This window comes from Oncorhynchus clarkii, chromosome 5 (genome assembly GCF_045791955.1).
Source record: "Oncorhynchus clarkii lewisi isolate Uvic-CL-2024 chromosome 5, UVic_Ocla_1.0, whole genome shotgun sequence".
Taxonomy (NCBI): Eukaryota; Metazoa; Chordata; class Actinopteri; order Salmoniformes; family Salmonidae; genus Oncorhynchus; species Oncorhynchus clarkii.
The window spans coordinates 22,525,687-22,548,687 of NC_092151.1; the positions used below are offsets into that span (position 1 = coordinate 22,525,687).

A 23,001-nucleotide genomic window follows, 5' to 3' on the forward strand; every position below is an offset into this window, starting at 1 on the left:
ACTGTGACATACTGGTCTTACAGCACTGTGACATACTGCTCTTACAGCACTGTGACATACTGCTCTTACAGTACTGTGACATACTGCTCTTACAGTACTGTGACATACTGGTCTTACAGTACTGTGACATGCTGCTCTTACAGCACTGTGACATACTGGTCTTACAGCACTGTGACATCCTGCTCTTACAGTACTGTGACATACTGCTCTTACAGTACTGTGACATACTGCTCTTACAGTACTGTGACATACTGGTCTTACAGCACTGTGACATGCTGCTCTTACAGCACTGTGACATACTGGTCTTACAGCACTGTGACATACTGGTCTTACAGCACTGTGACATACTTCTCTTACAGTACTGTGACATACTGCTCTTACAGTACTGTGACATGCTGCTCTTACAGTACTGTGACATACTGCTCTTACAGTACTGTGACATACTGCTCTTACAGTACTGTGACATACTGCTCTTACAGTACTGTGACATACTGGTCTTACAGCACTGTGACATACTTCTCTTACAGCACTGTGACATACTGCTCTTACAGTACTGTGACATGCTGCTTTTACAGTACTGTGACATACTGGTGTTACAGCACTGTGACATACTGCTCTTACAGTACTGTGACATACTGGTCTTACAGTACTGTGACATGCTGCTCTTACAGCACTGTGACATACTGGTCTTACAGCACTGTGACATCCTGCTCTTACAGTACTGTGACATACTGCTCTTACAGTACTGTGACATACTGGTCTTACAGCACTGTGACATACTGCTCTTACAGCACTGTGACATACTGGTCTTACAGCACTGTGACATACTGCTCTTACAGTACTGTGACATACTGCTCTTACAGTACTGTGACATACTGCTCTTACAGTACTGTGACATACTGCTCTTACAGCACTGTGACATACTGGTCTTACAGCACTGTGACATACTGCTCTTACAGTACTGTGACATACTGCTCTTACAGTACTGTGACATACTGCTCTTACAGTACTGTGACATACTGCTCTTACAGTACTGTGACATACTGCTCTTACAGCACTGTGACATACTGCTCTTACAGTACTGTGACATACTGCTCTTACAGCACTGTGACATACTGCTCTTACAGCACTGTGACATACTGCTCTTACAGTACTGTGACATACTGCTCTTACAGCATTGTGACATACTGCTCTTACAGCACTATGACATACTGGTCTTACAGCACTGTGACATACTGCTATTACAGTACTGTGACATACTGTTCTTACAGTACTGTGACATACTGCTCTTACAGCACTGTGACATACTGCTCTTACAGTACTGTGACATACTGCTCTTACAGTACTGTGACATACTGCTCTTACAGCACTGTGACATACTGCTCTTACAGCACTGTGACATACTGGTCTTACAGCACTGTGACATACTGGTCTTACAGCACTGTGACATACGGCTCTTACAGTACTGTGACATACTGCTCTTACAGCACTGTGACATGCTTCTCTTACAGCACTGTGACATGCTGCTCTTACAGCACTGTGACATACTGGTCTTACAGTACTGTGACATACTGGTCTTACAGCACTGTGACATACTTCTCTTACAGTACTGTGACATACTGCTCTTACAGTACTGTGACATGCTGCTCTTACAGTACTGTGACATACTGCTCTTACAGTACTGTGACATACTGCTCTTACAGTACTGTGACATACTGCTCTTACAGTACTGTGACATACTGGTCTTACAGCACTGTGACATGCTTCTCTTACAGCACTGTGACATGCTGCTCTTACAGCACTGTGACATACTGCTCTTACAGTACTGTGACATACTGGTCTTACAACACTGTGACATACTGCTCTTACAGTACTGTGACATACTGCTCTTACAGCACTGTGACATACTGGTCTTACAGCACTGTGACATACTGCTCTTACAGCACTGTGACATACTGCTCTTACAGCACTGTGACATACTGGTCTTACAGTACTGTGACATACTGCTCTTACAGCACTGTGACATACTGGTCTTACAGCACTGTGACATACTGGTCTTACAGCACTGTGACATACTGCTCTTACAGTACTGTGACATACTGCTCTTACAGTACTGTGACATACTGCTCTTACAGTACTGTGACACACTGCTCTTACAGTACTGTGACACACTGCTCTTACAGTACAGTGACATACTGCTCTTACAGTACTGTGACATACTGCTCTTACAGCACTGTGACATACTGCTCTTACAGTACTGTGACATACTGCTCTTACAGTACTGTGACATACTGCTCTTACAGCACTGTGACATACTGCTCTTACAGCACTGTGACATACTGCTCTTACAGTACTATGACATACTGGTCTTACAGCACTGTGACATACTGCTCTTACAGCACTGTGACATACTGCTCTTACAGTACTGTGACATGCTGCTCTTACAGTACTGTGACATACTGGTGTTACAGCACTGTGACATACTGCTCTTACAGTACTGTGACATACTGGTCTTACAGTACTGTGACATGCTGCTCTTACAGCACTGTGACATACTGGTCTTACAGCACTGTGACATCCTGCTCTTACAGTACTGTGACATACTGCTCTTACAGTACTGTGACATACTGCTCTTACAGTACTGTGACATACTGCTCTTACAGTACTGTGACATACTGGTCTTACAGCACTGTGACATACTGGTCTTACAGCACTGTGACATACTTCTCTTACAGCACTGTGACATACTGCTCTTACAGTACTGTGACATGCTGCTTTTACAGTACTGTGACATACTGGTGTTACAGCACTGTGACATACTGCTCTTACAGTACTGTGACATACTGGTCTTACAGTACTGTGACATGCTGCTCTTACAGCACTGTGACATACTGGTCTTACAGCACTGTGACATCCTGCTCTTACAGTACTGTGACATACTGCTCTTACAGTACTGTGACATACTGGTCTTACAGCACTGTGACATACTGCTCTTACAGCACTGTGACATACTGGTCTTACAGCACTGTGACATACTGCTCTTACAGTACTGTGACATACTGCTCTTACAGTACTGTGACATACTGCTCTTACAGTACTGTGACATACTGCTCTTACAGCACTGTGACATACTGGTCTTACAGCACTGTGACATACTGCTCTTACAGTACTGTGACATACTGCTCTTACAGTACTGTGACATACTGCTCTTACAGTACTGTGACATACTGCTCTTACAGTACTGTGACATACTGCTCTTACAGCACTGTGACATACTGCTCTTACAGTACTGTGACATACTGCTCTTACAGCACTGTGACATACTGCTCTTACAGCACTGTGACATACTGCTCTTACAGTACTGTGACATACTGCTCTTACAGCATTGTGACATACTGCTCTTACAGCACTATGACATACTGGTCTTACAGCACTGTGACATACTGCTATTACAGTACTGTGACATACTGTTCTTACAGTACTGTGACATACTGCTCTTACAGCACTGTGACATACTGCTCTTACAGTACTGTGACATACTGCTCTTACAGTACTGTGACATACTGCTCTTACAGCACTGTGACATACTGCTCTTACAGCACTGTGACATACTGGTCTTACAGCACTGTGACATACTGGTCTTACAGCACTGTGACATACGGCTCTTACAGTACTGTGACATACTGCTCTTACAGCACTGTGACATGCTTCTCTTACAGCACTGTGACATGCTGCTCTTACAGCACTGTGACATACTGGTCTTACAGTACTGTGACATACTGGTCTTACAGCACTGTGACATACTTCTCTTACAGTACTGTGACATACTGCTCTTACAGTACTGTGACATGCTGCTCTTACAGTACTGTGACATACTGCTCTTACAGTACTGTGACATACTGCTCTTACAGTACTGTGACATACTGCTCTTACAGTACTGTGACATACTGGTCTTACAGCACTGTGACATACTGGTCTTACAGCACTGTGACATACTGCTCTTACAGCACTGTGACATACTGCTCTTACAGCACTGTGACATACTGGTCTTACAGTACTGTGACATACTGCTCTTACAGCACTGTGACATACTGGTCTTACAGCACTGTGACATACTGGTCTTACAGCACTGTGACATACTGCTCTTACAGTACTGTGACATACTGCTCTTACAGTACTGTGACATACTGCTCTTACAGTACTGTGACACACTGCTCTTACAGTACTGTGACACACTGCTCTTACAGTACAGTGACATACTGCTCTTACAGTACTGTGACATACTGCTCTTACAGCACTGTGACATACTGCTCTTACAGTACTGTGACATACTGCTCTTACAGTACTGTGACATACTGCTCTTACAGCACTGTGACATGCTGCTCTTACAGCACTGTGACATACTGGTCTTACAGCACTGTGACATACTGGTCTTACAGCACTGTGACATACTGGTCTTACAGCACTGTGACATCCTGCTCTTACAGTACTGTGACATACTGCACTTACAGTACTGTGACATACTGCTCTTACAGCACTGTGACATGCTTCTCTTACAGCACTGTGACATGCTGCTCTTACAGCACTGTGACATACTGGTCTTACAGCACTGTGACATACTGCTCTTACAGTACTGTGACACACTGCTCTTACAGTACTGTGACATACTGCACTTACAGTACTGTGACATACTGCTCTTACAGCACTGTGACATGCTTCTCTTACAGCACTGTGACATGCTGCTCTTACAGCACTGTGACATACTGGTCTTACAGCACTGTGACATACTGCTCTTACAGTACTGTGACACACTGCTCTTACAGTACTGTGACATACTGCACTTACAGTACTGTGACATACTGCTCTTACAGCACTGTGACATGCTTCTCTTACAGCACTGTGACATGCTGCTCTTACAGCACTGTGACATACTGGTCTTACAGCACTGTGACATACTGCTCTTACAGTACTGTGACACACTGCTCTTACAGTACAGTGACATACTGCTCTTACAGTACTGTGACATACTGCTCTTACAGCACTGTGACATACTGCTCTTACAGTACTGTGACATACTGCTCTTACAGTACTGTGACATACTGCTCTTACAGCACTGTGACATGCTGCTCTTACAGCACTGTGACATACTGGTCTTACAGTACTGTGACATGCTGCTCTTACAGCACTGTGACATGCTGCTCTTACAGCACTGTGACATACTGGTCTTACAGCACTGTGACATACTGCTCTTACAGCACTGTGACATGCTTCTCTTACAGCACTGTGACATGCTTCTCTTACAGCACTGTGACATGCTGCTCTTACAGCACTGTGACATACTGGTCTTACAGCACTGTGACATACTGCTCTTACAGCACTGTGACATACTGCTCTTACAGTACTATGACATACTGGTCTTACAGCACTGTGACATACTGCTCTTACAGCACTGTGACATACTGCTCTTACAGTACTGTGACATGCTGCTCTTACAGTACTGTGACATACTGGTGTTACAGCACTGTGACATACTGCTCTTACAGTACTGTGACATACTGGTCTTACAGTACTGTGACATGCTGCTCTTACAGCACTGTGACATACTGGTCTTACAGCACTGTGACATCCTGCTCTTACAGTACTGTGACATACTGCTCTTACAGTACTGTGACATACTGCTCTTACAGTACTGTGACATACTGCTCTTACAGTACTGTGACATACTGGTCTTACAGCACTGTGACATGCTTCTCTTACAGCACTGTGACATGCTGCTCTTACAGCACTGTGACATACTGCTCTTACAGTACTGTGACATACTGGTCTTACAGCACTGTGACATACTGCTCTTACAGTACTGTGACATACTGCTCTTACAGCACTGTGACATACTGGTCTTACAGTACTGTGACATACTGCTCTTACAGCACTGTGACATACTGCTCTTACAGTACTGTGACATACTGCTCTTACAGTACTCTGACATACTGCTCTTACAGCACTGTGACATACTGGTCTTACAGCACTGTGACATACTGCTCTTACAGCACTGTGACATACTGGTCTTACAGCACTGTGACATACTGCTCTTACAGTACTGTGACATACTGCTCTTACAGTACTGTGACATACTGCTCTTACAGTACTGTGACATACTGCTCTTACAGTACTGTGACATACTGCTCTTACAGTACTGTGACATACTGCTCTTACAGCACTGTGACATACTGCTCTTACAGTACTGTGACATACTGGTCTTACAGCACTGTGACAAACTGCTCTTACAGCACTGTGACATACTGGTCTTACAGCACTGTGACATACTGCTCGTACAGTACTGTGACATACTGCTCTTGCAGTACTGTGACATACTGCTCTTACAGCACTGTGACATACTGCTCTTACAGCACTGTGACATACTGCTCTTACAGTACTGTGACATACTGCTCTTACAGCACTGTGACATACTGCTCTTACAGTACTGTGACATATTGCTCTTACAGTACTGTGACATACTGCTCTTACAGCACTGTGACATACTGCTCTTACAGTACTGTGACATACTGCTCTTACAGTACTGTGACATACTGCTCTTACAGTACTGTGACATACTGGTCTTACAGTACTGTGACATACTGGTCTTACAGTACTGTGACATGCTGCTCTTACAGCACTGTGACATGCTGCTCTTACAGCACTGTGACATACTGGTCTTACAGCACTGTGACATACTGCTCTTACAGCACTGTGACATGCTTCTCTTACAGCACTGTGACATACTGCTCTTACAGCACTGTGACATGCTGCTCTTACAGCACTGTGACATACTGGTCTTACAGCACTGTGACATACTGCTCTTACAGCACTGTGACATACTGCTCTTACAGTACTGTGACATACTGCTCTTACAGTACTGTGACATACTGCTCTTACAGCACTGTGACATACTGGTCTTACAGCACTGTGACATACTTCTCTTACAGCACTGTGACATGCTGCTCTTACAGCACTGTGACATACTGGTCTTACAGCACTGTGACATACTGCTCTTACAGCACTGTGACATACTGCTCTTACAGTACTGTGACATACTGGTCTTACAGCACTGTGACATACTGGTCTTACAGCACTGTGACATGCTGCTCTTACAGCACTGTGACATACTGGTCTTACAGCACTGTGACATACTGCTCTTACAGCACTGTGACATGCTGCTCTTACAGCACTGTGACATACTGGTCTTACAGCACTGTGACATACTGGTCTTACAGCACTGTGACATACTGCTCTTACAGCACTGTGACATACTGCTCTTACAGCACTGTGACATACTGCTCTTACAGTACTGTGACATACTGCTCTTACAGCATTGTGACATACTGCTCTTACAGCACTATGACATACTGGTCTTACAGCACTGTGACATACTGCTATTACAGTACTGTGACATACTGCTCTTACAGTACTGTGACATGCTGCTCTTACAGTACTGTGACATACTGCTCTTACAGTACTGTGACATACTGCTCTTACAGTACTGTGACATACTGCTCTTACAGTACTGTGACATACTGGTCTTACAGCACTGTGACATGCTTCTCTTACAGCACTGTGACATGCTGCTCTTACAGCACTGTGACATACTGCTCTTACAGTACTGTGACATACTGGTCTTACAGCACTGTGACATACTGCTCTTACAGTACTGTGACATACTGCTCTTACAGCACTGTGACATACTGGTCTTACAGCACTGTGACATACTGCTCTTACAGCACTGTGACATACTGCTCTTACAGCACTGTGACATACTGGTCTTACAGTACTGTGACATACTGCTCTTACAGCACTGTGACATACTGGTCTTACAGCACTGTGACATACTGGTCTTACAGCACTGTGACATACTGCTCTTACAGTACTGTGACATACTGCTCTTACAGTACTGTGACATACTGCTCTTATAGTACTGTGACACACTGCTCTTACAGTACTGTGACACACTGCTCTTACAGTACAGTGACATACTGCTCTTACAGTACTGTGACATACTGCTCTTACAGCACTGTGACATACTGCTCTTACAGTACTGTGACATACTGCTCTTACAGTACTGTGACATACTGCTCTTACAGCACTGTGACATGCTGCTCTTACAGCACTGTGACATACTGGTCTTACAGCACTGTGACATACTGGTCTTACAGTACTGTGACATGCTGCTCTTACAGCACTGTGACATACTGGTCTTACAGCACTGTGACATCCTGCTCTTACAGTACTGTGACATACTGCACTTACAGTACTGTGACATACTGCTCTTACAGTACTGTGACATACTGGTCTTACAGTACTGTGACATGCTGCTCTTACAGCACTGTGACATGCTGCTCTTACAGCACTGTGACATACTGGTCTTACAGCACTGTGACATACTGCTCTTACAGCACTGTGACATGCTTCTCTTACAGCACTGTGACATGCTGCTCTTACAGCACTGTGACATGCTGCTCTTACAGCACTGTGACATACTGGTCTTACAGCACTGTGACATACTGCTCTTACAGCACTGTGACATACTGCTCTTACAGTACTATGACATACTGGTCTTACAGCACTGTGACATACTGGTCTTACAGCACTGTGACATGCTGCTCTTACAGCACTGTGACATACTGGTCTTACAGCACTGTGACATACTGCTCTTACAGCACTGTGACATGCTGCTCTTACAGCACTGTGACATACTGGTCTTACAGCACTGTGACATACTGGTCTTACAGCACTGTGACATACTGCTCTTACAGCACTGTGACATACTGCTCTTACAGCACTGTGACATACTGCTCTTACAGTACTGTGACATACTGCTCTTACAGCATTGTGACATACTGCTCTTACAGCACTATGACATACTGGTCTTACAGCACTGTGACATACTGCTATTACAGTACTGTGACATACTGCTCTTACAGTACTGTGACATGCTGCTCTTACAGTACTGTGACATACTGCTCTTACAGTACTGTGACATACTGCTCTTACAGTACTGTGACATACTGCTCTTACAGTACTGTGACATACTGGTCTTACAGCACTGTGACATGCTCCTCTTACAGCACTGTGACATGCTGCTCTTACAGCACTGTGACATACTGCTCTTACAGTACTGTGACATACTGGTCTTACAGCACTGTGACATACTGCTCTTACAGTACTGTGACATACTGCTCTTACAGCACTGTGACATACTGGTCTTACAGCACTGTGACATACTGCTCTTACAGCACTGTGACATACTGCTCTTACAGCACTGTGACATACTGGTCTTACAGTACTGTGACATACTGCTCTTACAGCACTGTGACATACTGGTCTTACAGCACTGTGACATACTGGTCTTACAGCACTGTGACATACTGCTCTTACAGTACTGTGACATACTGCTCTTACAGTACTGTGACATACTGCTCTTATAGTACTGTGACACACTGCTCTTACAGTACTGTGACACACTGCTCTTACAGTACAGTGACATACTGCTCTTACAGTACTGTGACATACTGCTCTTACAGCACTGTGACATACTGCTCTTACAGTACTGTGACATACTGCTCTTACAGTACTGTGACATACTGCTCTTACAGCACTGTGACATGCTGCTCTTACAGCACTGTGACATACTGGTCTTACAGCACTGTGACATACTGGTCTTACAGTACTGTGACATGCTGCTCTTACAGCACTGTGACATACTGGTCTTACAGCACTGTGACATCCTGCTCTTACAGTACTGTGACATACTGCACTTACAGTACTGTGACATACTGCTCTTACAGTACTGTGACATACTGGTCTTACAGTACTGTGACATGCTGCTCTTACAGCACTGTGACATGCTGCTCTTACAGCACTGTGACATACTGGTCTTACAGCACTGTGACATACTGCTCTTACAGCACTGTGACATGCTTCTCTTACAGCACTGTGACATGCTGCTCTTACAGCACTGTGACATGCTGCTCTTACAGCACTGTGACATACTGGTCTTACAGCACTGTGACATACTGCTCTTACAGCACTGTGACATACTGCTCTTACAGTACTATGACATACTGGTCTTACAGCACTGTGACATACTGCTCTTACAGCACTGTGACATACTGCTCTTACAGTACTGTGACATGCTGCTCTTACAGTACTGTGACATACTGGTGTTACAGCACTGTGACATACTGCTCTTACAGTACTGTGACATACTGGTCTTACAGTACTGTGACATGCTGCTCTTACAGCACTGTGACATACTGGTCTTACAGCACTGTGACATCCTGCTCTTACAGTACTGTGACATACTGCTCTTACAGTACTGTGACATACTGGTCTTACAGCACTGTGACATGCTTCTCTTACAGCACTGTGACATGCTGCTCTTACAGCACTGTGACATACTGGTCTTACAGCACTGTGACATACTGGTCTTACAGCACTGTGACATGCTGCTCTTACAGCACTGTGACATACTGCTCTTACAGCACTGTGACATACTGGTCTTACAGCACTGTGACATACTGGTCTTACAGCACTGTGACATGCTGCTCTTACAGTACTGTGACATACTGCTCTTACAGCACTGTGACATACTGCTCTTACAGTACTGTGACATACTGGTCTTACAGCACTGTGACATACTGCTCTTACAGCACTGTGACATACTGCTCTTACAGTACTGTGACATACTGGTCTTACAGCACTGTGACATACTGCTCTTACAGTACTGTGACATACTGCTCTTACAGTACTGTGACATACTTCTCTTACAGCACTGTGACATGCTACTCTTACAGCACTGTGACATACTGGTCTTACAGCACTGTGACATACTGCTCTTACAGTACTGTGACATACTGCTCTTACAGTACTGTGACATACTGCTCTTACAGTACTGTGACATACTGCTCTTACAGTACTGTGACATACTGCTCTTACAGCACTGTGACATACTGCTCTTACAGCACTGTGACATACTGCTCTTACAGTACTGTGACATACTGCTCTTACAGCACTGTGACATACTGCTCTTACAATACTGTGACATACTGCTCTTACAGTACTGTGACATACTGCTCTTACAGTACTGTGACATACTGCTCTTACAGTACTGTGACATACTGCTCTTACAGTACTGTGACATACTGGTCTTACAGCACTGTGACATACTGCTCTTACAGTACTGTGACATACTGCTCTTACAGTACTGTGACATACTTCTCTTACAGCACTGTGACATGCTGCTCTTACAGCACTGTGACATACTGGTCTTACAGCACTGTGACATACTGCTCTTACAGCACTGTGACATACTGCTCTTACAGTACTGTGACATAATGGTCTTACAGCACTGTGACATACTGGTCTTACAGCACTGTGACATGCTGCTCTTACAGCACTGTGACATACTGGTCTTACAGCACTGTGACATACTGCTCTTACAGCACTGTGACATGCTGCTCTTACAGCACTGTGACATACTGGTCTTACAGCACTGTGACATACTGCTCTTACAGCACTGTGACATACTGCTCTTACAGCACTGTGACATACTGCTCTTACAGCACTGTGACATGCTTCTCTTACAGCACTGTGACATACTGGTCTTACAGCACTGTGACATACTGGTCTTACAGTACTGTGACATACTGGTCTTACAGCACTGTGACATACTGCTCTTACAGCACTGTGACATGCTGCTCTTACAGCACTGTGACATACTGGTCTTACAGCACTGTGACATACTGGTCTTACAGCACTGTGACATGCTGCTCTTACAGCACTGTGACATGCTGCTCTTACAGCACTGTGACATACTGGTCTTACAGCACTGTGACATACTGGTCTTACAGCACTGTGACATACTGCTCTTACAGCACTGTGACATACTGCTCTTACAGTACTGTGACATACTTCTCTTACAGCACTGTGACATACTGCTCTTACAGTACTGTAACATACTGGTCTTACAGCACTGTGACATACTGCTCTTACAGCACTGTGACATGCTGCTCTTACAGCACTGTGACATACTGGTCTTACAGTACTGTGACATACTGCTCTTACAGCACTGTGACATACTGCTCTTACAGTACTGTGACATACTGCTCTTACAGTACTGTGACATACTGCTCTTACAGCACTGTGACATGCTGCTCTTACAGTACTGTGACATACTGCTCTTACAGCACTGTGACATACTGCTCTTACAGCACTGTGACATACTGCTCTTACAGTAAGATATGTAATTCTAGTTTGAATTAAATGAACTTAATATTGTCTAACGGATGTAACTCAACACACCACTGGGGCTGTGTTGGCAAACTGCTCTGTACAATGATGCAATATGTATGTTCCTTATGAATGGAGAGGAGAAAGAACCGTGGAAAAGGAGGAGTAGAAAAAATAGAAAATAGGGAGGAAATGAGAGGAGAGAGAAAATAACAGGGGAAGAGAAAATACAGAGAAGAAGAATGAAATAGAGAGAGAGAGAGAGAGAGAGAGAGAGAGGGAGAGAGAGAGAGAGAGAGAGAGAGAGAGAGAGAGAGAGAGAGAGAGAGAGAGAGAGCAAGAGGTATAGGACAGGAGAGGCGCCACTTTAGCCCAGCTGATGAAAATAGCAGCAGCTGCGTCAGAGTGAGGAGGGGGGGCTTAGTGATGTCATCAGAGCCCAACACGGCTCTCTGAGGTCTCTTCTCTGACCCTCCCTCTCTCCTCATCACCCTTTCTCTTTACTTCCTTCCTCTCTCTAACTTCTCCTCTCTCTATATCCTTCTTCTTGTCCGTTCGTTTTTATATTTCTGTCTTCCTCCATCTCCCTTGGGATCCCTCACTCAGTCTTCCCATACCCCCATCTCACACACACACACACACACACACACACACACACACACACACACACACACACACACACACACACACACACACACACACACACACACACACACACACACACACACACACACACACACACACACACACACACACACACACACACACACACACACACACACACACACACACACACACACACACACACACAGTACCCTGGTGTTCATTTATACATGCTCACCATCACTGCTACGTGAGCTGATTGACCGGGCATCAACTGACTCTTTCCTCCTGTCTCTGTGACGCAGGGAATGGCTTTCTGGGAAAAGAAAACACAGGATGATGATATGACCCAGACAGACAACTGCCTCACTTCTCTTCCGTTGTTTAGTGTTGAACTTTCCAGTTTAAACAAATTGTCTGAAATCTTAACATGAAAAAAGCTCAGTGATTTGTCTCCTGAAAGTTACGTCAGTGTCCTTATGATGACACAGTGAAACAACAAAGAGACAGGGAGTGTACTGGAGATTACCTAACTGGGAATGGTCTCCATCTCTGTTGATCTTATGGACCTGAGAGACAAAGAGAAGAAAGGCTTAGTTTGATACGCACCGTATCAAACACAAACAGAGGGCGAGGGAGAGAGAATTAGTAGATCTGGCTGGTGTTTTAAAATAAATAGTTGCTCTTGTAGTTTTATTGTGCAATGTTTCGACCCACCGCCTCCCCTGCAATGAGAGCATGTAACACAGTAACAATAAGTAGAACAGTGAGAGCATGTAACACAGTGACAATAAGTAGCACAGTGAGAGCATGTTACACAGTGAGAGCATGTAACACAGTGACAATAAGTAGCACAGTGAGAGCATGTAACACAGTGACAATAAGTAGCACAGTGAGAGCATGTAACACAGTGACAATAAGTAGCACAGTGAGAGCATGTAACACAGTGACAATAAGTAGCACAGTGAGAGCATGTTACACAGTGAGAGCATGTAACTCAGTGAGAGCATGTAACACAGTGACAATAAGTAGCACAGTGAGAGCATGTAACACAGTGACAATAAGTAGCACAGTGAGAGCATGTTACACAGTGAGAGCATGTAACACAGTGACAATAAGTAGCACAGTGAGAGAATGTAACACAGTGAATATAAGTAGCACAGTGAGAGCATGTAACAAAGTGACAGTAAGTAGAACAGTGAGAGCATGTAACACAGTGACAATAAGTAGCACAGTGAGAGCATGATACACATTGACAATAAGTAGCACAGTGAGAGCATGTTACACAGTGAGAGCATGTAACACAGTGACAATAAGTAGCACAGTGAGAGCATGTAACACAGTGACAATAAGTAGCACAGTGAGAGCATGTAACACAGTGACAATAAGTAGCACAGTTAGAGCATGTAACACATTGACAATAAGTAGCACAGTGAGAGCATGTTACACAGTGAGAGCATGTAACACAGTGACAATAAGTAGCACAGTGAGAGCATGTTACACAGTGACAATAAGTAGCACATTGAGAGCATGTTACACAGTGAGAGCATGTAACACAGTGACAATAAGTAGCACAGTGAGAGCATGTAACACAGTGACAATAAGTAGCACAGTTAGAGCATGTAACACAGTGACAATAAGTAGCACAGTGAGAGCATGTTACACAGTGAGAGCATGTAACACAGTGACAATAAGTAGCACAGTGAGAGCATGTTACACAGTGACAATAAGTAGCACAGTGAGAGCATGTTACACAGTGAGAGCATGTAACACAGTGACAATAAGTAGCACAGTGAGAGCATGTAACACAGTGACAATAAGTAGCACAGTGAGAGCATGTTACACATTGACAATAAGTAGCACAGTGAGAGCATGTTACACAGTGAGAGCATGTAACACAGTGAAAAAAGGTAGCACAGTGAGAGCATGTAACACAGTGACAATAAGTAGCACAGTGAGAGCGTGTTACACAGTGAGAGCATGTAACACAGTGGCAATAAGTAGCACAGTGAGAGCATGTAACACAGTGACAATAAGTAGCACAGTTAGAGCATGTTACATAGTGACAATAAGTAGCACAGTGAGAGCATGTTACACAGTGAGAGCATGTAACACAGTGACAATAAGTAGCACAGTGAGAGCATGTTACACAGTGACAATAAGTAGCACAGTGAGAGCATGTTACACAGTGAGAGCATGTAACACAGTGACAATAAGTAGCACAGTGAGAGCATGTTACACATTGACAATAAGTAGCACAGTGAGAGCATGTTACACAGTGAGAGCATGTAACACAGTGAAAATAAGTAGCACAGTGAGAGCATGTTACACATTGACAATAAGTAGCACAGTGAGAGCATGTTACACAGTGAGAGCATGTAACACAGTGACAATAAGTAGCACAGTGAGAGCATGTTACACATTGACAATAAGTAGCACAGTGAGAGCATGTTACACAGTGAGAGCATGTAACACAGTGAAAATAAGTAGCACAGTGAGATAATGTAACACAGTGACAATAAGTAGCACAGTGAGAGCATGTTACACAGTGAGAGCATGTAACACAGTGACAATAAGTAGCACAGTGAGAGCATGTAACACAGTGACAATAAGTAGCAAAGTTAGAGCATGTAACACAGTGACAATAAGTAGCACAGTGAGAGCATGTTACACAGTGATAGCATGTAACACAGTGACAATAAGTAGCACAGTGAGAGCATGTAACACAGTGACAATAAGTAGCACAGTGAGAGCATGTAACACAGTGAGAGCATGTAACACAGTGACAATAAGTAGCACAGTGAGAGCATGTTACACAGTGAAAGCATGTAACACAGTGAGAGCATGTAACACAGTGACAATAAGTAGCACAGTGAGAGCATGTTACACATTGATAATAAGTAGCACAGTGAGAGCCTGTAACACAGTGACAATAAGTAGCACAGTGAGAGCATGTTACACATTGATAATAAGTAGCACAGTGAGAGCCTGTAACACAGTGACAATAAGTAGCACAGTGAGAGCATGTAACACAGTGACAATAAGTAGCACAGTGAGAGCATGTTACACATTGACAATAAGTAGCACAGTGAGAGCATGTTACACAGTGAGAGCATGTAACACAGTGAGAGCATGTAACACAGTGAGAGCATGTAACACAGTGACAATAAGTAGCACAGTGAGAGCATGTTACACAGTGACAATAAGTAGCACAGTGAGAGCATGTTACACAGTGAGAGAATGTAACACAGTGACAATAAGTAGCACAGTGAGAGCATGTAACACAGTGACAATAAGTAGCACAGTTAGAGCATGTAAAACAGTGACAATAAGTAGCACAGTGAGAGGATGCTACACAGTGAGAGCATGTAACACAGTGACAATAAGTAGCACAGTGAGAGCATGTTACACATTGACAATAAGTAGCACAGTGAGAGCATGTAACACAGTGACAATAAGTAGCACAGTGAGAGCATGTAACACAGTGACAATAAGTAGCACGGTGAGAGCATGTTACACATTGACATTAAGTAGCACAGTGAGAGCATGTTACACAGTGAGAGCATGTAACACAGTGAGAGCATGTAACACAGTGAGAGCATGTAACACAGTGACAATAAGTAGCACAGTAAGAGCATGTTACACATTGACAATAAGTAGCATAGTGAGAACATGTTACACAGTGACAATAAGTAGCACAGTGAGAGCATGTAACACAGTGAGAGCATGTAACACAGTGAGAGCATGTAACACAGTGACAATAAGCAGCACAGTGAGAGCATGTAACACAGTGACAATAAGTAGCACAGTGAGAGCATGTTACACAGTGAGAGCATGTAACACAGTGACAATAAGTAGCACAGTGAGAGCATGTAACACAGTGACAATAAGTAGCAAAGTTAGAGCATGTAACACAGTGACAATAAGTAGCACAGTGAGAGCATGTTACACAGTGATAGCATGTAACACAGTGACAATAAGTAGTACAGTGAGAGCATGTAACACAGTGACAATAAGTAGCACAGTGAGAGCATGTAACACAGTGAGAGCATGTAACACAGTGACAATAAGTAGCACAGTGAGAGCATGTTACACATTGATAATAAGTAGCACAGTGAGAGCCTGTAACACAGTGACAATAAGTAGCACAGTGAGAGCATGTAACACAGTGACAATAAGTAGCACAGTGAGAGCATGTTACACATTGACAATAAGTAGCACAGTGAGAGCATGTTACACAGTGAGAGCATGTAACACAGTGAGAGCATGTAACACAGTGAGAGCATGTAACACAGTGACAATAAGTAGCACAATGAGAGCATGTTACACAGTGACAATAAGTAGCACAGTGAGAGCATGTTACACAGTGAGAGCATGTAACACAGTGACAATAAGTAGCACAGTGAGAGCATGTAACACAGTGACAATAAGTAGCACAGTTAGAGCATGTAAAACAGTGACAATAAGTAGCACAGTGAGAGGATGCTACACAGTGAGAGCATGTAACACAGTGACAATAAGTAGCACAGTGAGAGCATGTTACACATTGACAATAAGTAGCACAGTGAGAGCATGTAACACAGTGACAATAAGTAGCACAGTGAGAGCATGTAACACAGTGACAATAAGTAGCACGGTGAGAGCATGTTACACATTGACATTAAGTAGCACAGTGAGAGCATGTTACACAGTGAGAGCATGTAACACAGTGAGAGCATGTAACACAGTGAGAGCATGTAACACAGTGACAATAAGTAGCACAGTAAGAGCATGTTACACATTGACAATAAGTAGCATAGTGAGAACATGTTACACAGTGACAATAAGTAGCACAGTGAGAGCATGTAACACAGTGAGAGCATGTAACACAGTGAGAGCATGTAACACAGTGACAATAAGCAGCACAGTGAGAGCATGTAACACAGTGACAATAAGTAGCACAGTGAGAGCATGTAACACAGTGACAATAGGTAGCACAGTGAGAGCATGTTACACAGTGAGAGCATGTAACACAGTGAGAGCATGTAACACAGTGTCAATAAGTAACACAGTGAGAGCATGTTACACAGTGAGAGCATGTAACACAGTGACAATAAGTAACACAGTGAGAGCATGTAACACAGTGACAATACGTAGCACAGTGAGAGCATGTTACACAGTGACAATAAGTAGCACAGTGAGAGCATGTTACACAGTGAGAGCATGTAACACAGTGACAATAAGTAGCACAGTGAGAGCATGTAACACAGTGACAATAAGTAGCACAGTGAGAGCATGTTACACATTGACAATAAGTAGCACAGTGAGAGCATGTTACACAGTGAGAGCATGTAACACAGTGAAAATAAGTAGCACAGTGAGATAATGTAACACAGTGACAATAAGTAGCACAGTGAGAGCATGTAACACAGTGACAATAAGTAGCACAGTGAGAGCATGTAACACAGTGACAATAAGTAGCAAAGTTAGAGCATGTAACACAGTGACAATAAGTAGCACAGTGAGAGCATGTAACACAGTGACAATAAGTAGCACAGTGAGAGCATGTAACACAGTGAGAGCATGTAACACAGTGACAATAAGTAGCACAGTGAGAGCATGTTACACAGTGAAAGCATGTAACACAGTGAGAGCATGTAACACAGTGACAATAAGTAGCACAGTGAGAGCATGTTACACATTGACAATAAGTAGCACAGTGAGAGCATGTAACACAGTGACAATAAGTAGCACAGTGAGAGCATGTAACACAGTGACAATAAGTAGCACAGTGAGAGCATGTTACACATTGACAATAAGTAGCACAGTGAGAGCATGTTACACAGTGAGAGCATGTAACACAGTGAGAGCATGTAACACAGTGAGAGCATGTAACACAGTGACAATAAGTAGCACAGTGAGAGCATGTAACACAGTGACAATAAGTAGCACAGTGAGAGCATGTTACACAGTGAGAGCATGTAACACAGTGACAATAAGTAGCACAGTGAGAGCATGTAACACAGTGACAATAAGTAGCACAGTTAGAGCATGTAAAACAGTGACAATAAGTAGCACAGTGAGAGCATGTTACACAGTGACAATAAGTAGCACGGTGAGAGCATGTTACACATTGACAATAAGTAGCACAGTGAGAGCATGTTACACAGTGAGAGCATGTAACACAGTGAGAGCATGTAACACAGTGAGAGCATGTAACACAGTGACAATAAGTAGCACAGTAAGAGCATGTTACACATTGACAATAAGTAGCATAGTGAGAACATGTTACACAGTGACAATAAGTAGCACAGTGAGAGCATGTAACACAGTGAGAGCATGTAACACAGTGACAATAAGTAGCACAGTGAGAGCATGTAACACAGTGACAATAAGTAGCACAGTGAGAGCATGTAACACAGTGACAATAGGTAGCACAGTGAGAGCATGTTACACAGTGAGAGCATGTAACACAGTGAGAGCATGTAACACAGTGACAATAAGTAACACAGTGAGAGCATGTTACACAGTGAGAGCATGTAACACAGTGACAATAAGTAACACAGTGAGAGCATGTAACACAGTGACAAAATGTAACACAGTGACAATAAGAAACACAGTGAGAGCATGTTACACAGTGAGAGCATGTTACACAGTGACAATATGTAACACAGTGACATTAAGTAACACAGTGAGAGTATGTTACACAGTGAGAGCATGTAACACAGTGACAATATGTAACACAGTGACAATATGTAACACAGTGACAATAAGTAACACAGTGAGAGCATGTTACACAGTGAGAGCATGTAACACAGTGACAATAAGTAACACAGTGAGAGCATGTTACACAGTGAGAGCATGTAACACAGTGACAATAAGTAGCACAGTGAGAGCATGTTACACAGTGAAAGCATGTAACACAGTGAGAGCATGTAACACAGTGACAATAAGTAGCACAGTGAGAGCATGTTACACATTGACAATAAGTAGCACAGTGAGAGCATGTAACACAGTGACAATAAGTAGCACAGTGAGAGCATGTAACACAGTGACAATAAGTAGCACAGTGAGAGCATGTTACACATTGACAATAAGTAGCACAGTGAGAGCATGTTACACAGTGAGAGCATGTAACACAGTGAGAGCATGTAACACAGTGAGAGCATGTAACACAGTGACAATAAGTAGCACAGTGAGAGCATGTAACACAGTGACAATAAGTAGCACAGTGAGAGCATGTTACACAGTGAGAGCATGTAACACAGTGACAATAAGTAGCACAGTGAGAGCATGTAACACAGTGACAATAAGTAGCACAGTTAGAGCATGTAAAACAGTGACAATAAGTAGCACAGTGAGAGCATGTTACACAGTGAGAGCATGTAACACAGTGACAATAAGTAGCACAGTGAGAGTATGTTACACATTGACAATAAGTAGCACAGTGAGAGCATGTAACACAGTGACAATAAGTAGCACAGTGAGAGCATGTAACACAGTGACAATAAGTAGCACGGTGAGAGCATGTTACACATTGACAATAAGTAGCACAGTGAGAGCATGTTACACAGTGAGAGCATGTAACACAGTGAGAGCATGTAACACAGTGAGAGCATGTAACACAGTGACAATAAGTAGCACAGTAAGAGCATGTTACACATTGACAATAAGTAGCATAGTGAGAACATGTTACACAGTGACAATAAGTAGCACAGTGAGAGCATGTAACACAGTGAGAGCATGTAACACAGTGAGAGCATGTAACACAGTGACAATAAGTAGCACAGTGAGAGCATGTAATACAGTGACAATAAGTAGCACAATGAGAGCATGTAACACAGTGACAATAGGTAGCACAGTGAGAGCATGTTACACAGTGAGAGCATGTAACACAGTGAGAGCATGTAACACAGTGACAATAAGTAACACAGTGAGAGCATGTTACACAGTGAGAGCATGTAACACAGTGACAATAAGTAACACAGTGAGAGCATGTAACACAGTGACAAAATGTAACACAGTGACAATAAGAAACACAGTGAGAGCATGTTACACAGTGAGAGCATGTTACACAGTGACAATATGTAACACAGTGACATTAAGTAACACAGTGAGAGTATGTTACACAGTGAGAGCATGTAACACAGTGACAATATGTAACACAGTGACAATATGTAACACAGTGACAATAAGTAACACAGTGAGAGCATGTTACACAGTGAGAGCACATAACACAGTGACAATAAGTAACACAGTGAGAGCATGTTACACAGTGAGAGCATGTTACACAGTGACAATATGTAACACAATGAGAGCATGTAACACATTGACAATATGTAACACATTGAGAGCATGTTACACAGTGAGAGCATGTAACACAGTGACAATAAGTAACACAGTGAGAGCATGTTACACAGTGAGAGCATGTTACACAGTGACAATATGTAACACAATGAGAGCATGTAACACATTGACAATATGTAACACATTGAGAGCATGTTACACAGTGAGAGCATGTAACACAGTGACAATAAGTAACACAGTGAGAGCATGTTACACAGTGAGAGCATGTTACACAGTGACAATATGTAACGCAATGAGAGCATGTAACACAGTGACAATATGTAACACAGTGAGAGCATGTAACACAGTGACAATAAGTAACACAGTGAGAGCATGTTACACAGTGAGAGCATGTAACACAGTAACAATATGTAACACAGTGACAGCATGTAACACAGTGAGAGCATGTAACACAGCGAGAGCATGTAACACAGTAACACACACCGTTACTCAGGACTACCTCTGGCCATGACACACACCACAACGTTACTCAGGATTACCTCTGGCCATGAGACACACACCACACCGTTACTCAGGACTACCTCTGGCCATGACACACACCGTTACTCAGGACTACCTCTGGCCATCACACACACCGTTACTCAGGACTACCTCTGGCCATGACACACACCGTTACTCAGGACTACCTCTGGCCATGACACACACCACACCGTTAATCAGAACTACCTCTGGCCATGACACACACCACACCGTTACTCAGGACTACCTCTGGTCATGACACACACCGTTACTCAGGACTACTTCTGGCTATGACACACACCACACCGTTACTCAGGACTACCTCTGGTCATGACACACACCGTTACTCAGGACAACCTCTGGCCATAACACATACCGTTACTCAGGACTACCTCTGGCCATGACACACATCACACCGTTACTCAGGACTACCTCTGGCCATGACACACAACGTTACTCAGGACTACCTCTGGCCATAACACACACCACACCTTTACTCAGGACTACCTCTGGCCATAACACACACCACACCGTTACTCAGGACTACCTCTGGCCATGACACACACATTACTCAGGACTACCTCTGGCCATGACACACACCACACCGTTACTCAGGACTACCTCTGGCCATGACAAGCACCACACCGTTACTCAGGACTACCTCTGGCCATGACACACACCACACCGTTACTCAGGACTACCTCTGGCCATGACACACACCACACCATTACTCAGGACTACCTCTGGCCATGACACACACCACACCGTTACTCAGGACTACCTCTGGCCATGAGACACACACCACACCGTTACTCAGGACTACCTCTGGCCATGACACACACCGTTACTCAGGACTACCTCTGGGCATGACACACACCGTTACTCAGGACTACCTCTGGCCATGAGACACACACCACACCGTTACTCAGGACTACCTCTGGCCATGACACACACCACACCGTTACTCAGGACTACCTCTGGCCATGACACACACCGTTACTCAGGACTACCTCTGGAAATGACACACAACACTGTTACTCAGGACTACCTCTGGCCATGACACACACCACACCGTTACTCAGGACTACCTCTGGCCATGACACACACCGTTACTCAGGACTACCTCTGGCCATGACACACACCACACCGTTACTCAGGACTACCTCTGGCCATGACACACACCGTTACTCAGGACTACCTCTGGCCATGACATACACCGTTACTCAGGACTACCTCTGGCCATGACACACACCATATCGTTACTCAGGACTACCTCTGGCCATGACACCCACCGTTACTCAGGACTACCTC

At 43.7% G+C, this 23,001-nt stretch overlaps 1 protein-coding gene across 1 annotated transcript in view; it reads right to left on the reverse strand.

Annotated features, from left to right (window-relative positions):
• The window catches only part of LOC139408530 (high affinity cAMP-specific and IBMX-insensitive 3',5'-cyclic phosphodiesterase 8B-like), a 106,815-nt gene that overhangs the window by 41,358 nt on the left and 42,456 nt on the right, over positions 1-23,001 (reverse strand). Inside the window, exons 11-13 of the mRNA XM_071152523.1 lie at positions 13,415-13,454; positions 13,124-13,201; positions 12,353-12,362 (exon numbers count right to left, since the gene is read on the reverse strand). Coding sequence (XP_071008624.1) covers positions 12,353-12,362; positions 13,124-13,201; positions 13,415-13,454 — 128 coding nt within the window. The remainder of the gene's footprint in view (positions 1-12,352; positions 12,363-13,123; positions 13,202-13,414; positions 13,455-23,001) is intronic.